Here is a 13,097-nt window from a genome sequence, read left to right as displayed (position 1 = left end):
CTTCTGTGTCTTGAACCTCGGGGCATCACTTTCCAGGACAGAAATTTCAGGACAGAAAGATAAAAGAGGGAGAAAAGAGAAGGGAGGGGGGAGGAGAAATTGTGTAAAGCCCTGGGATACTTCCAGGCATCTGTATTTTAGAAGGATAGATTCTGACCTCGAAAGAAAGCATCAAGAGAGAACTCTGTCTTTTCTGGAATGGAACTCCAGCACAGTGCTACGGGTCCCTGCTTCTCCTTTGTGACAGGATATCCTTGCTCACCTTCGGACCTGGACTGGGCCTCTGTGACATACAGCCCAAAGCCCAGGAGAGCACCGGTTCACAGCCGCTCCCTTCCCTCTGCATCAACTCTGCCGAGCAGTCCCGAGAGAAGCACTGTCGGGCTTCCTGTAAGGTCGCTCTGACCAGTGGCAACAGTTTCAAAAGCTCATCTGCCAGCTTTGTCCCAGCAGGAACCAGTCCAAAGGTCATCGGCTATCCAAGCAAACCATCCTGTTTTTGTCCAGCGTCACTGTTTACAATGGTTCTCAAATTTTGTTGCCTATTAGACCCACCTGGGGAAACTTTAAAACTCCATATGCCTAGCCGCACACGTACCATTTAAATAGGAATCTCTCGGAAGAGACCAGACGTCAGTGTTTCCCCCTGTGATTTCAGTGGGCCGCCAACTGTGAGAAGCAGTGGTTTAACCGGTCTATCAGCAACCCACCCAAACATTCATTCTGTAGTGGGAACGTTAGAAAACACGGCTCGTTCCTAAAGGAGCACGTGACTGCAGATGGCCGTGCAGACGGGACCTTTCTTTGAGTACCTGCGTAGCTGGACACCTAGCTTGTGTACTCACAAGATTAACAGCTGATCTTAACAGCTGATCTTCAGGGTCTCCACATTTTCCTCTTCCCTGTGGTCTATTGGGACCCTGTTAACATCTCTACCTCAAAGTAAACAAGAGGAATCTAGAAATAAAAACATTATTTCACTTTCTATGAGTGAGGAGAGGAGCTCCCAGTGGCTCTTGCCCTGACAGTTCATTTGAATCATCTGGGATATTTGATTTCCCTGATGCAAGGCCCTAATCTCAGAGATGCCAGCTCAAACTGGTGTAGAGCTGGGATTCTTAATACCTGGTCTCCAGACAGGCAGCATCTGCATCACTGGGGAATGCTTTAGAAACGCAAATTCTCAGGCCTCATCTCAGACCTACTCAATCGGAAACTAGGAAGGAGTGGGGAGGCAGAGGTGGGGGCAGAAACCTGTGTTTTAATAAGCCCTCCAGGGACTGATGGTCATGCTGACGTTTCCAAACCACTGGTTTAGGCTGGACACAGGTTCCGGTGATTTCAAAAAGACCCATGGGTATTTCTCCTGGGCAGTCTGGGTGCAGACTCATGGATTAAATAAACAGTGCTGGCTTAGGTAGCTGCCACCTGTCTCTTCCCTCAGTTCCCACACTCTCCGGATGTCCAGTCCTCCAGGGGAAACGGAGTGCCTTCCACTGGGGTGAGTTCAGGAGCGCTAGCATTTGCTGAACAATCACAGATTTGGGGTGGTGTGTTCAGTGATGTTTCACAACTGAATTAGAGCAGCAGCAAAGCCTTTGTCACAGGGATATCCTTGCACATCTAACTCCTCGCTCAAACATTTGTCCATAAAATATCCCATGCTCATCATCTCCCCCTCAAATGGACTGACTTTCCTTCAAAAATAGAACAGCTAGCTATTAGACTCCATATCCAAATGCAACCGTCTTTTTTATTCAACAGGATAAAAGAGAGATGAATACAAAAACGTCGACTTGATTTTGAAATGGGCCTTTGGGTCAAAATTTCACGCTTCGATTTGGTATCCATCTCATCCTTCAAAGAGAACTTAATAGTTTAAAAAGCTCAGAGTTTTTATTTGTGCAGTGATGACATTTAGAAGGCTAGCTTTCATGCAGTCTCAGGATAGAAGCCTCTGGCAAGATGTGTAATAAATGGAATCTTTATATGAACACCAATTCACATTTTTACTTAAAGGAAGTTACTGTGCAATGACTAATGCTTCAAAGAGTGGATTACAGGCTGGTGGTTCTTTTCTTGTCCTGCATTTGGCGGGCCCGGGGGTGAGAAGGATCACTCACCTCTTTTGGAGCTCCAATAATGCTTTGCAAGAAAGGGGGCAATCCTACAGATCAGTTTATACGTCTGAGAGTCTCTGATGGTCAGTTACTGATGTGGCGTAAAAGATCTACTAGTAGCCTTAGAAAAGAGAAGGGGGTAAGAAGGCAGCACGCGTCTCTCTGCACCTGCATCATCGTCAACAGGCTGTTGGCTTGCAGACAGCTCTGGGGACCTCAACGTGTCTGTGAGAGTTTACCTCGAGGACAGTAGATGTCTGGCGCCCATCGGTTGCACTCATAATTGTCTGCTGCCTTTTCACAGGTGAAACACTTGAATCCACCAGGGTATGGTGTGGCTACAAAAAGGATCAAGAGAAAAGGTTAATTTTTTTAGATGGAGCACAGAATCCTGCCTTGTGACGTTAGGCATTTTCATTTTTTAAAAAGGATTCTCAAAATAGACTGATGGTTTCTTCAAAAAAAAAAACAAAACAAACACTAAACATGCAACTGTCATATGACTCAGCCATTGCACTCTTGGGCATGTATCCCTGAGAAATAAAAACTTGCATTCACACAAAAATCTGTACACAAATGTTCACAGCAACTTTACCTGTAATAGCCACAATCTGAAAACAACCCAGATGTCCTTCAATGGTTGAAGGGCAAACAGACTGGCACACCCATACCATGGAACACTGGTCAGCAATAAAACGAAGTATTCCTACGTTCAACAGCTTGGATGAGTTTCCAGGAAATTATGCTGATTGAAAAAAGTCAGTCCCAAGGGGTTATATACTGTATAATTCCACTTATGTGACATTTTTTAAATGAGGAAATTTTAGAAATGAAGACGAGATTAGTTGTTGCCAGGGGTTACAGGTGGGCGTGATGGTGGGGAGGGTCAGAGGGATATGGGAGTGAGGCCAACAGGGGGAATCCTTGTGCGATTGAAACCATTTAGTGTCTAGACTTGGTGGTGGATACACAAACCTCCATGTGATAAAATTATGTAGAACTAAATACACACACATGCAAATGGACACAAGTAAAACGGGAAGTCTGAATACGACTGATGGATTAATGTACCACTGTCAATAACCTCGTTATGATATTATTCTACAGGTTTTCAAAATGTTACCATTGGGGGGAACCCAGTAAAGTAAGTATATATCACATCTCTGTGTATCATTTCCTACAACTGGTGATGAATCGAAAATAATCTCAATAAAAATGACAATTAAAAAAAGGCACTGTGGATTTCCTATGATTTACTTTTATGCGTCAACTTATGTAGACACATCAACATGTAAATATAAATATTAGGTTCAATCATTTCTTACCTACAAAGTTTCTTTGGTTCAATCTAATATTTTATCTGGTTGGACCAGACATGGTGAAGAATCTCAGTGGACAGACAGTATCAGCTAAGAGAAGAGTCTTCACGGCTAAAACATACGCTGCCTGTGCAGAGGTGACCTTCCTCAGGGGCCCATGTCCAGTGTCCATGGGGCAGCGAGCTGAGGGGACGTAAAGACGTGGATGCCCTGAGGCTCCTAGCTCCAGCTCGCTGGATGCATAATTCCAGAAAGCCCCTCTTATCTATCTGCTCCATTCCCCACCCTGAGCTGCCTCTTCCTGCCTTCTGCAGGGATGTCCTCCAGGTATGGGCATTCTTTGCCTTGTGTCTGTGTTCAGGCAGGGATGTGTCGGCAACAGTCAGGCTCTAGAGAGTGTCCAGCACACGAGGGTCCCCTTGGCATCTATGGACGAGGAGCCACATGTCACGCCAGGCCCTCTCTGCCCTTCTCCCTGATGTACCTTCACTTGCCGCTTAGTTCAAATCATTTGCTTGCTTTGCTGCTTAGAGTTTTGCCTGTCATGAACAGAACGTGTGTGTGTGTGTGTGTGTTTTAATTTGTACAAGTACCTGGCCTCTTGGAAAGCTGCAAACATGCAAACACTTCATCTGCAGGAACCAACTGTTCTCCCTCGCAGATGGCTGAGCCTGCAGGTCCCACTGGCGGAAATAATCATCTCAGGGTAAATTGCTTTGCCCACATGGAACCAATTAAGTATGTGATCAAAAATAAATGAAGAAGGAGGCAGCAGCTTAAGGCCAGAATTATGGGCCCGACAGAACTTTGATTTTCACCTTGCCTGGAATAGCTCCTCCTCCTCGCACTTGCCTGCAGTATTTCACAGAGCCGATTCTGACAATAGCCAATACCTAACGCGATCACAAGTCACAGGCTGTCTACAAAAGACAGGTAACTGGAGCTTTTAATGGGTGCATCTGAGAGTTCTACGCTCCTCAGAGTGGCCAAGGACTCGAGTTCGTGAACAGAATGATAGTGAGTGTGAGGATCCTCTTAAAAATGAGCGGTGGAAAGCCGCTCAGGCAGAGCCATCCAGCTGCTGCAGCCCGACATGGAAATTTCACTCTGGTTAAACACATCCTCCCTCTCATCTAATTGTAAGAAAGCAGAAGTAAACCATGTTGTAAAACTACACACAGGTAATTTTTCTATCTTCACATCCCACCACCTAAAGAGCATGGGTTACAGCTGAGTTAAAAGAGTCAGGATTTTCTAAGGTTAGATTAAATTTAATTAGGTAAAAAAATTTGTTATTAAAAATAGGTTAATACAAGACTGCAGTTTTATTCTCTGTTAAGAAGAAGTTTTCTTGAAATTCTGCTTCTGATAACAGATTGTGTGTGATTCTTGGCCTTTAAGCAATCTGTATTTGCTTTTAAAATCTTTGGTTAAGTAAATAAGTATTTAACAAATTATAAAAGTTCATTGGATCTCCAGCTAACTTTGAGATGCTTTAAAGGAACCCTGAGGCATCTTAGACATTAAATTAACTAGGAATATTTGGTATGTTAAGTTAAATGTAATCAGTCATAATTCTAGTAATTGTAAACAAGTCTCTCTTTATCAATTACAGTTATTTAGCTATAAAAAAGATTCTAGTTTAGGTAAGCACATGCCTGAAGAATTTAAAATAAACAGGTTCTCATATTCTGCAGTCATTCAGTATTCTTATGGACATTTTAAGTCGCTCATTTTTATAAATACCATTACAAAAACACATACAAAATATTTCAGGGAATTATCCTGATTGGATACATTAAAAAATAGTTTCACTATTGACTTTAAAATATTTAATATATAGTGTAAAAGATAGAACTTTAAAATAGTTTGTGAAATTTGAAGTAGAGTTGGTAAAGTAGGAGTTTTGAGAAAAAGGATGTAAATGATTTGTCAAAGAACACCATTTTTCAAAAAATGTTCATATGCACCAAGGTTTATGACTGCAAACTAACCATAATACTTCAGTTTGCATGATTAATTCACTAGAGTAGCCAATTTTATCTGTCTGTCACTTCAGCCAGTAAAACTTTTAGCTGGAATGTTGGATTAGTTATTCCTGGAAACTTTCCCATCAAAGAGATAAATTAAGAACTTTGAATGAAGATTGACTATCCAGCCGTTCCAAGAATAAACTTATTGAGAACCTAGCATGAATAAGTTGTAGTGTTCCCAAATTTGGATTAACAGACTCTTCAAAATTATCTTTTGTAAGACTAGTGACGTATTTTAAACACTGCTATTTCGTTCACAAGTAGGCCTTGACTCTGAAATTAACTCAAAGTACATCCAAATTTAAACAGGACTATGAGCCAAAACACTATAGTAGCCAAATGAGGTTTTGTTTAAAATCATTTATCTCCGAATGTGTTTATCGGCGTTTATTACTGACAATTCACCAAATGATCTTATTTGCGGTGAGTTTTATTTTTAAATCCACAACTTCATATCTGTGTGCATTTTCAATGACTACAGTCCAATATTTGCTTATAGGAACTTGTTATTTCCGCCTTCGCAGGTAGTACTGATCAGTGAATAATCAAACCCTTTTCAGTGACAAATTTCTATAAACAGACTCAACTTTGAGTCGATAATTATAGCACAATACCAAGTAATGGTTAAATTCCCCCCCTGGAAATATTTAGCCAGAAAACCAAGTCCACAGATGAACAACTATCTCCAGTAACTTGCTAACTGATACTGCATCTGATAAAGAAATTTATTTAAAAAGGGCGGAAAGAGGTTCCTAACAGATGTGCTATTTTCTTCTCTGTTACTTCAAAGCAGTACAGAGCAAGAAGGCTTTCAAATCGTTGTGGCCCCAGTTGTGAATGAATCTAATTTGGCTCCTGATCACAGAGTTTATAAAGCTTAGTCCTCTGTATTTCAGGGCATAAGTCCTTGGTCCCTCAAGAGAAGGTGATTGTAAAGAAAAAAAGAAATGCCAAAGTGCCCAGTTACTTCCTGTAATGTAACCTGTCCATTAACTCTCATGGTCAGCCGTAGTTCAACCAACCACAATTCATTTGTAAGGCATCGGAAAAGATTTCATCTTTGTTTCCACCTCTTGGAACTTTTACCTGGACAAAGGCCTTCAGTTACCAAAACCGTGGTGAGAAGAGAATCTTGTTTTGAAATGTATGCTGATGTGTAATGCAATCAAACTTTTTTGTGTTTGTTTTAATTATTGCCAAGTTAATCTCCATTGTTTTTGGAAACTGGATGTAAGTATCACATTTCTAGAAATCTAATAAATTGACTTTCCTTTTCAGTCCATGAGGCAACAAAATTTTGTCAATATAATTTTAATACTGTACACATATTTCTGACAGAAATGCATTTCCTCGGAGCTGTCTAGAAAGTCCCCTGCGTACCTAAGACTTAGGTAGTGTAGAATGACGGGATAACTTTGCTGGCTCTCTGGGCATAAACAAGCCCCCTGCAGAGATATAGCTCTTTGGTCCACGTGATTAAGGAAAGACTCAGAATATGCAACCAGATGAATATTGAATTTCTCAGGAAAGGTTTCTATTACAAGGAAAGAAATGGAGGCCAAGAGCAGGTTGAAGCCACTTAGGATGTTCAATTCTGCTATCTTGTATAAGGTATAATAACCAAGTATTAGCTCCACTTCTCCTAATACTAACTTCTGCTTTGAAGGTTTTTATTAGGCTCGGGTACTTTAGTCATGGGCTAGGAAGAAATTCATCATTTTTCACATGAAAAAGAAAAAGAAAGCTCATATAAATTATAGAAATTAATGTTATTGAGGACACTGCCTCAAGTTCGAAAGCCATAAAGTTTATTTCTTTTAAAGGCTTAGATGCTTCAAAGATTAGAGAACCACAGAGCAAAGGAGATTAGTCATGGGAGGATGAACTTTCTCAAGCCGGGTTCCAATCTCACCCTACTTCTTATCTCTGAGGGCTGTTTGGGGCCGGGAGAAGTGAGTTTATGTTTGGTGGAGAAAACGCGTGCGTCTTCTCACGACTGCGGCATCTCCGCACTTCTCCTAGGGCAGGTTCTGAGCGCTATCTAACATTAATGGAATCTGCCTCACTCGCTGACCCTGGGAAAGCTATTTGTGTCTCCATCTACAAAGTGAGGCGGTTATATTAATAATTCAAAATCAAAATAATCCTACACTTCATATATTTTTTATGGTCTATGTTCTACAGAAACCTGCTTATTTGTGGAGCAATGTCTTCATCTAAACATAGTCTAATGGGGGCTTCTCAGGGTCAGAGGACCAGGACTGATAAAAAAAAAAATCAAAGTCTAAAACAAGCAAAAAAAACACCCCAAACTTCTGAAATAGTGTAGAGAATTGTGAAGTTAACTCTGCTTAAAAGCAGACAGAGTAAACTACATTCTGGCCAGGTAGGAACCGTTGGCAGAAAATTCGATCCAGTAAGAACTTACACTCCTCCTGGTGACCAGTCCTGGAAACTCTGAAAGAGAACTCAACCCAGACCTGCTGGTGAATCACCTACACACAACGTGGCTTTTACCCTTCTTCGTATTCCAAAATCACATCAGAAAACGCCACCATTCTTTCTGTGTGGTGAGTTCTTTTCAGTCAGGCCCTGGCTCTATTTAATCACAGGTCACATGAGCGGAACTTTTCACCAACTTCTGAAGAGCAGAAGCGACAGCTCCTCTGACCTGATAGAGTGCATCCTTCAAGGATCTAGTTCTAAAATGGGCTTTCCAAATACAGGCCCTCTCAACCCAAGCACTGGCCCACCGCACCACTGAGGCCGAGGCAGTGTGTGCGTTCATTTTATTCTTGTTCACTTACATTCAGCCCCCTAAATTTTCCTTCCCACCCTGCGTGTACAATCACAGCCTCAGAGAAGGTTGGGCCTGGCTCTGTTCTGCCACCCAGTGACTTCTGCGTCTGTCACTGAAGTGGACAGAAAATTCCACAGAAGCTGAAAGTCCTGGCAGTCAAACCCAAGAGACTGAAACCAAGGTTTCTGTTCACCAACGCTAATAAAAAAAAAGCATGGCTATTTGGAGAAAAGAACAAAATGCAATCCTGGAAAACAGAGAAACTATCAAGGCACGTTCTTTTCATGAATGTTACTAAAATAAACCTCCCCATAAGAACAAGTCTAAAAAACCTATCTGCTGCCTGTCAAAAGTAGATCTGGAGTTAAAAAATTAGTGAGATATGTTCAGCACCCTCAGTTTACCGTGGGGGCCGACTACAACTCCACCATGAACAACAAGCAGCCGGCTGCCTGCTATGCACGTGCCTAGCGTTTTGCAGGTATTATTTCTAGTTCACAAAATAATGCTACAGGGTATGTATTATTTTAACCACCTTAGAAACGGAGAAATCAATACTTTAAAAAAGCCCCCAAACGTTTACTGAGCATTTACTATGGCTCTCAGTGCGAAGTGCTTTGTCTGCATTCTTTTTATTCAGTCTTCACAAAGTTAGGGAATTTATTTCAAGTCAGAAGGCTAGGAAGCAGCTGAGCGAGGTGCTGGCCCAAGGTCAGGTGGCCTCCAAGCCTCTGTGTATTCTTCGGACTCACCTCTCACTTAACCAGAACACCTCGATGTTAAATATTCAAACCCTGTGGCATCGAGGGAGTCTAAGTGATCTCAAGATCCTCACAAATAAGGACTATGGCTGATTTGCATTTAGTTCTTTCGTGCCCATCACAACGCTTGACATACAGTAGGTGCTCAGAATAAGTTTGTCGAACAAAACATTTCAAATGAGTAATGCAAATCGGGGCAAATGCTAAGCTCAGCACTCACACAACACACCCAGATCTCAGCCACCACAGGGGCAATCCAGAGAGGGTCAAGTAAAAATACGAGAGATGAGATAAATACAGAGATGGTGACTAAAAGAGGAAATAAAGCTGCTGTTCCCCAAAGTGTCATCTTTAGAATATCAACAGCAGCAGCAGAACCTGAAATTCTTGCTGAAAGCAAAAATCCACCAGGACCACCCCAGATACATGCAGGCGGATGCTTCAGGGAAGGGGTCTGGGATGCACATTACTATGCACGCCCTAGGTAATTCTGAAACACAGGAAACCGAAAGGGATAGGGAATAGGAAGTGATGGGAGGCAATTATGCTGAAACTGAGAAATTAGATGCACAGACAGGAAGACCAGCTATTATCTTGCCTATAAAGGCCTGATCTTTTACAAACACCTTTCTCGCGGGACACGGCGGTTCGCCTTGATAACTGACCGAGGGCTGGCACGAGTCAGAGGGAAGGATGCTCAGAATCAGAGTGACGGTGCAGGGAACAGAGCCAACACACCTAATAATTTACCTTAAAATAAAAACAAACAGCCTATAAAAAGGGGACAGTGAAACATACAGCGTGTTTTGGTAACACCCGCACCAGGTTTCCCCTGCCTGGAAGGCTGCCTCCTGCTGGCCCTTTCTCAACTTTCAAATCTTATTTGAAGTCAAGTGACCTTTCCACAGCGGAGAGAACAGAGCCTTACTTGAAGGGTGGAGGTAGACAATGTCTTTCACGGTGAAGTCTCGGGACTGAGCGGCTTTCAGACAATCAGCCAGCAGACTCAGGAGCAGGAGCCAGGCCAGGGCAGGGCCAGCTTCCATGGCAGACCCAGGTGTCACTCATCCAGGGGGCTGGGGAGCGGGGACTAGGGACGATGAAAGAGGACTCGCACCTGAAATAGAAAAATACGAAGCAAGAGTCATCTCGGTGTCCAATTCAGGAAAGCCCCGTCGGGAGACTCAGCCGAGCTCCCGTGTGGGCAGGACGAGCTGGGGAGGAGCAGAGAGCCCAGGGCCCGCGGGAGTGGGCAGACATGGAGAGCAACTTTATAGACTGTGATTGCACAGCACTCAGAAAATTTCAGCCCAAATCTATTCTTAATTAGGTTGCTAAGGCTCCACTGGTAGCAGTCGCCTCTAATATCCAGCAGAGATGGTATCGTGAGAGATGGAATTTTAATGAAATCCAGCTATTTTTGCCAGGAGGCCAGGGGACCGCTGCCAGAATGCAACAATAAGGAAGTCAGGTGCAGAAGCTCAGACACATTTCCTTGTGGACGGCGAAGAGCCGGTGCGAGAGGGCAGCCTGCCTGGGTCGAGCTGCCCTGCAAACCTGCACATGGTAGGCTTCCAGATCCGGGAGGAGAAAAAAAGATATGTAGGTACACTGGCCTCTCTTGAACCAAAATGTCTCTTTATAGCTCAAGATCTCCTTACCATGGCTAACACAGGCTGGGCACTGTTAAAGTCCTTTATGTGTATCAGCTATGTTATCTCCTCACCACCCTGTGAGGTCTGCACTGTTACCATCTCACTGAGTAGACTGAAGTCCAGCAAATAAGGAGAGGAATTGATTCAAACTCGGTCAGTCTGGCTCAGGGGTCCACATTTTTAAACACTAGGTGATACTATGTTCTTCCAAAGACTGATTCAAAGTGTATAAATAAACCCTGAAGAAACAGGATCAAGGTGTCACTGTCATCTAAGTAATCATCATGCTAATCTTTATTCTGACTCTGCCCCTTTCAATTAAAATTGAGAGCAGTAAAATCTTTCCTTAGGGTTGGACTGCCCAGCTTACTTGGAAGGGAGGCATATATCTTAATTTGTATGTGCTACTCGCTCGCCACCTTACTGCTTTTCTCTAGAGTCTGTTGCTCATTTTCTACTATTTTTCCAAATGCCATCACTCAGACTCCAGGCAAGGGGGCAAGATAGATATTCACTTTATTTTAAATTGGCTAAAAAAACATAATTTGGACATTTTGTTTACAGGTTTTAATACAAATATTCAATGAGATATTTTAAATAGCATAACAAAATGATTCTAAAATTATTCTCTCAAAACAAACAGACCAAGAGTAAATATATTACAAACCAAAATCAATAGAGAAAATCAATATGGACTAATCAGATATTAGTCACACAGGACAGAGTACTATTAATCAAAACAGAATGATAGAAAGTATAAAAATGAATTCAGAAAACGGAACACTCTAAGGAGATCAGAAATAGACCCAACTATTCACATGATACAAGCAATTTTTCAAAATCACAAAACAAAAAAATTTATTAAATGGTATGATAACTTTAAAAATTGTGAAAAAGATTAACTGACGCCAAACAATAAACAAGAAACTAAAACTAACTCCAGATGGGTTGGTGTGTTCATTATTTTTTAAAAAAATAGACAAATTGTTAGAAAACAGAGTAGAAGTCTTATCACCCTGTAACAGCTTGATGATGCCAGCCTTGCCAATTTCATGCTCACTCCGCCATCTCCTGTTTACAGTTTGGTTCCCCAAAGCAGATTTGTATTCAGAAAAGGAATGAGCTGCTCATTCACTTGATAAATGTGACTGCCAGGCACTGTGCTAGGCACTTAGTTAAACAATGCAATGAGAACACAAATATCAAGGCTCTCTTTCCCTCAGTGAGTGACAGACACAGCATTATCTCATCTTAAACGTATGCAGTAGTGCTTCCTTGTACAACTTGGTTGTACAAGGTCAGGTGAGGCTGCACCCAAGTGACAGGTTTGTACTGCGCCCCCCCCTGGAGACCCGAGTGAACAGCACCAACACCCCTATCTCCTCTCCGTCAAGGCTCAGATCAAGGTGAGGAAAGCTTTCTAGTTTTATTTTGAATAATTTAACATTAAATATCAACTAGTTGCCAACCTAAGTTCTTTTTAATGCGAAACTTGGTGTCAACATGTACCAAACACTGCAAGTGTCCCATTTTCATGAAAGCATTTCTCAACCACAGAATTCCTTCCAGTTATTGATTCAAAGGTCTCCCTCTGCACAATCTTGGCACTAAGTATTCTGCATTACTTAATGTCATCTGAAATTAGCCTTCCTGCAACCTCTGCGGCATGGCTACCCAGCCACGAGCCTTCATTTCACAGCTTGTGTTGAATATATGTGAGTAACATACAGAAGGGAAGAGCGAGATGCCTGGATCTGAAACCTTACTCCAATGCATTCTTGCTGTGCAACCCCGAGCCAGTTACTTAACCACTCTGTGCCTGCATTTCCTCATTTGCAAAATGAGGATAATACTACCTACCTCTAATATGTGCTATCAGAATTAAATAAATTAATATATTTAAAGCAATAAGAATAGTGTCTGTCAGAGTCAATGCCATGCAGTATTTCCCAAATTTTTCCTCTTATGGTTTTGCTCAGAATCAGTCAGCCTACTTTTCTAAGCCAAAGTAAACATGGTGCAGTTAACTTTGGTTCAACACACAGCTCAACTTCCTTAAATCAGAAAAATATGACCATTCCCCAAACTACTAAGTATGACAAATTACAATCCGTATGTCTCCTACACCCCAACTTCGGCCCCATGCCAGCCAGGCACAGGGGCAAGCCAGCGGGGGAGAGGCATTAAAAGCCACCAGCATTTTCATATGCTGCGGTTCATGCAGACCCAGGCGACTTCCTGCCATCCTGGTCAAGGAAGCAAACAGGTGGGTGCTGCTCCTCCACATTCTGCCGTCTCTCCCCAGACTACCCTACAAGGCCTGTGTTCCTCCCCATGATCCTCACATAGCTGCTCTAGCTAGATTCCACTTGTGTAAAAGATCTTGAAGGAGCACAGGTCACGAGCACG

The 13,097-nt window shown here is 42.4% G+C and overlaps 1 protein-coding gene across 3 annotated transcripts in view; it reads right to left on the bottom strand.

The window, feature by feature from the left end:
- LYPD6 (LY6/PLAUR domain containing 6) overlaps positions 1-13,097 on the bottom strand; it is a 113,327-nt gene that overhangs the window by 14,434 nt on the left and 85,796 nt on the right. For all 3 annotated transcript variants that reach the window (XM_015245197.3, XM_031678583.2, XM_072960948.1), the window contains 2 exons: positions 9,962-10,150; positions 2,360-2,458 (listed from right to left, as the gene is read on the bottom strand). In XM_015245197.3, the coding sequence (XP_015100683.1) occupies positions 2,360-2,458; positions 9,962-10,079 (217 nt within the window). In that variant the 5' untranslated portion in view covers positions 10,080-10,150. The remainder of the gene's footprint in view (positions 1-2,359; positions 2,459-9,961; positions 10,151-13,097) is intronic.

Source organism: Vicugna pacos, chromosome 5 (assembly GCF_048564905.1).
Source record: "Vicugna pacos chromosome 5, VicPac4, whole genome shotgun sequence".
Classification (NCBI taxonomy): domain Eukaryota; kingdom Metazoa; phylum Chordata; class Mammalia; order Artiodactyla; family Camelidae; genus Vicugna; species Vicugna pacos.
This window is presented reverse-complemented; position numbering and strand designations above follow the sequence as displayed.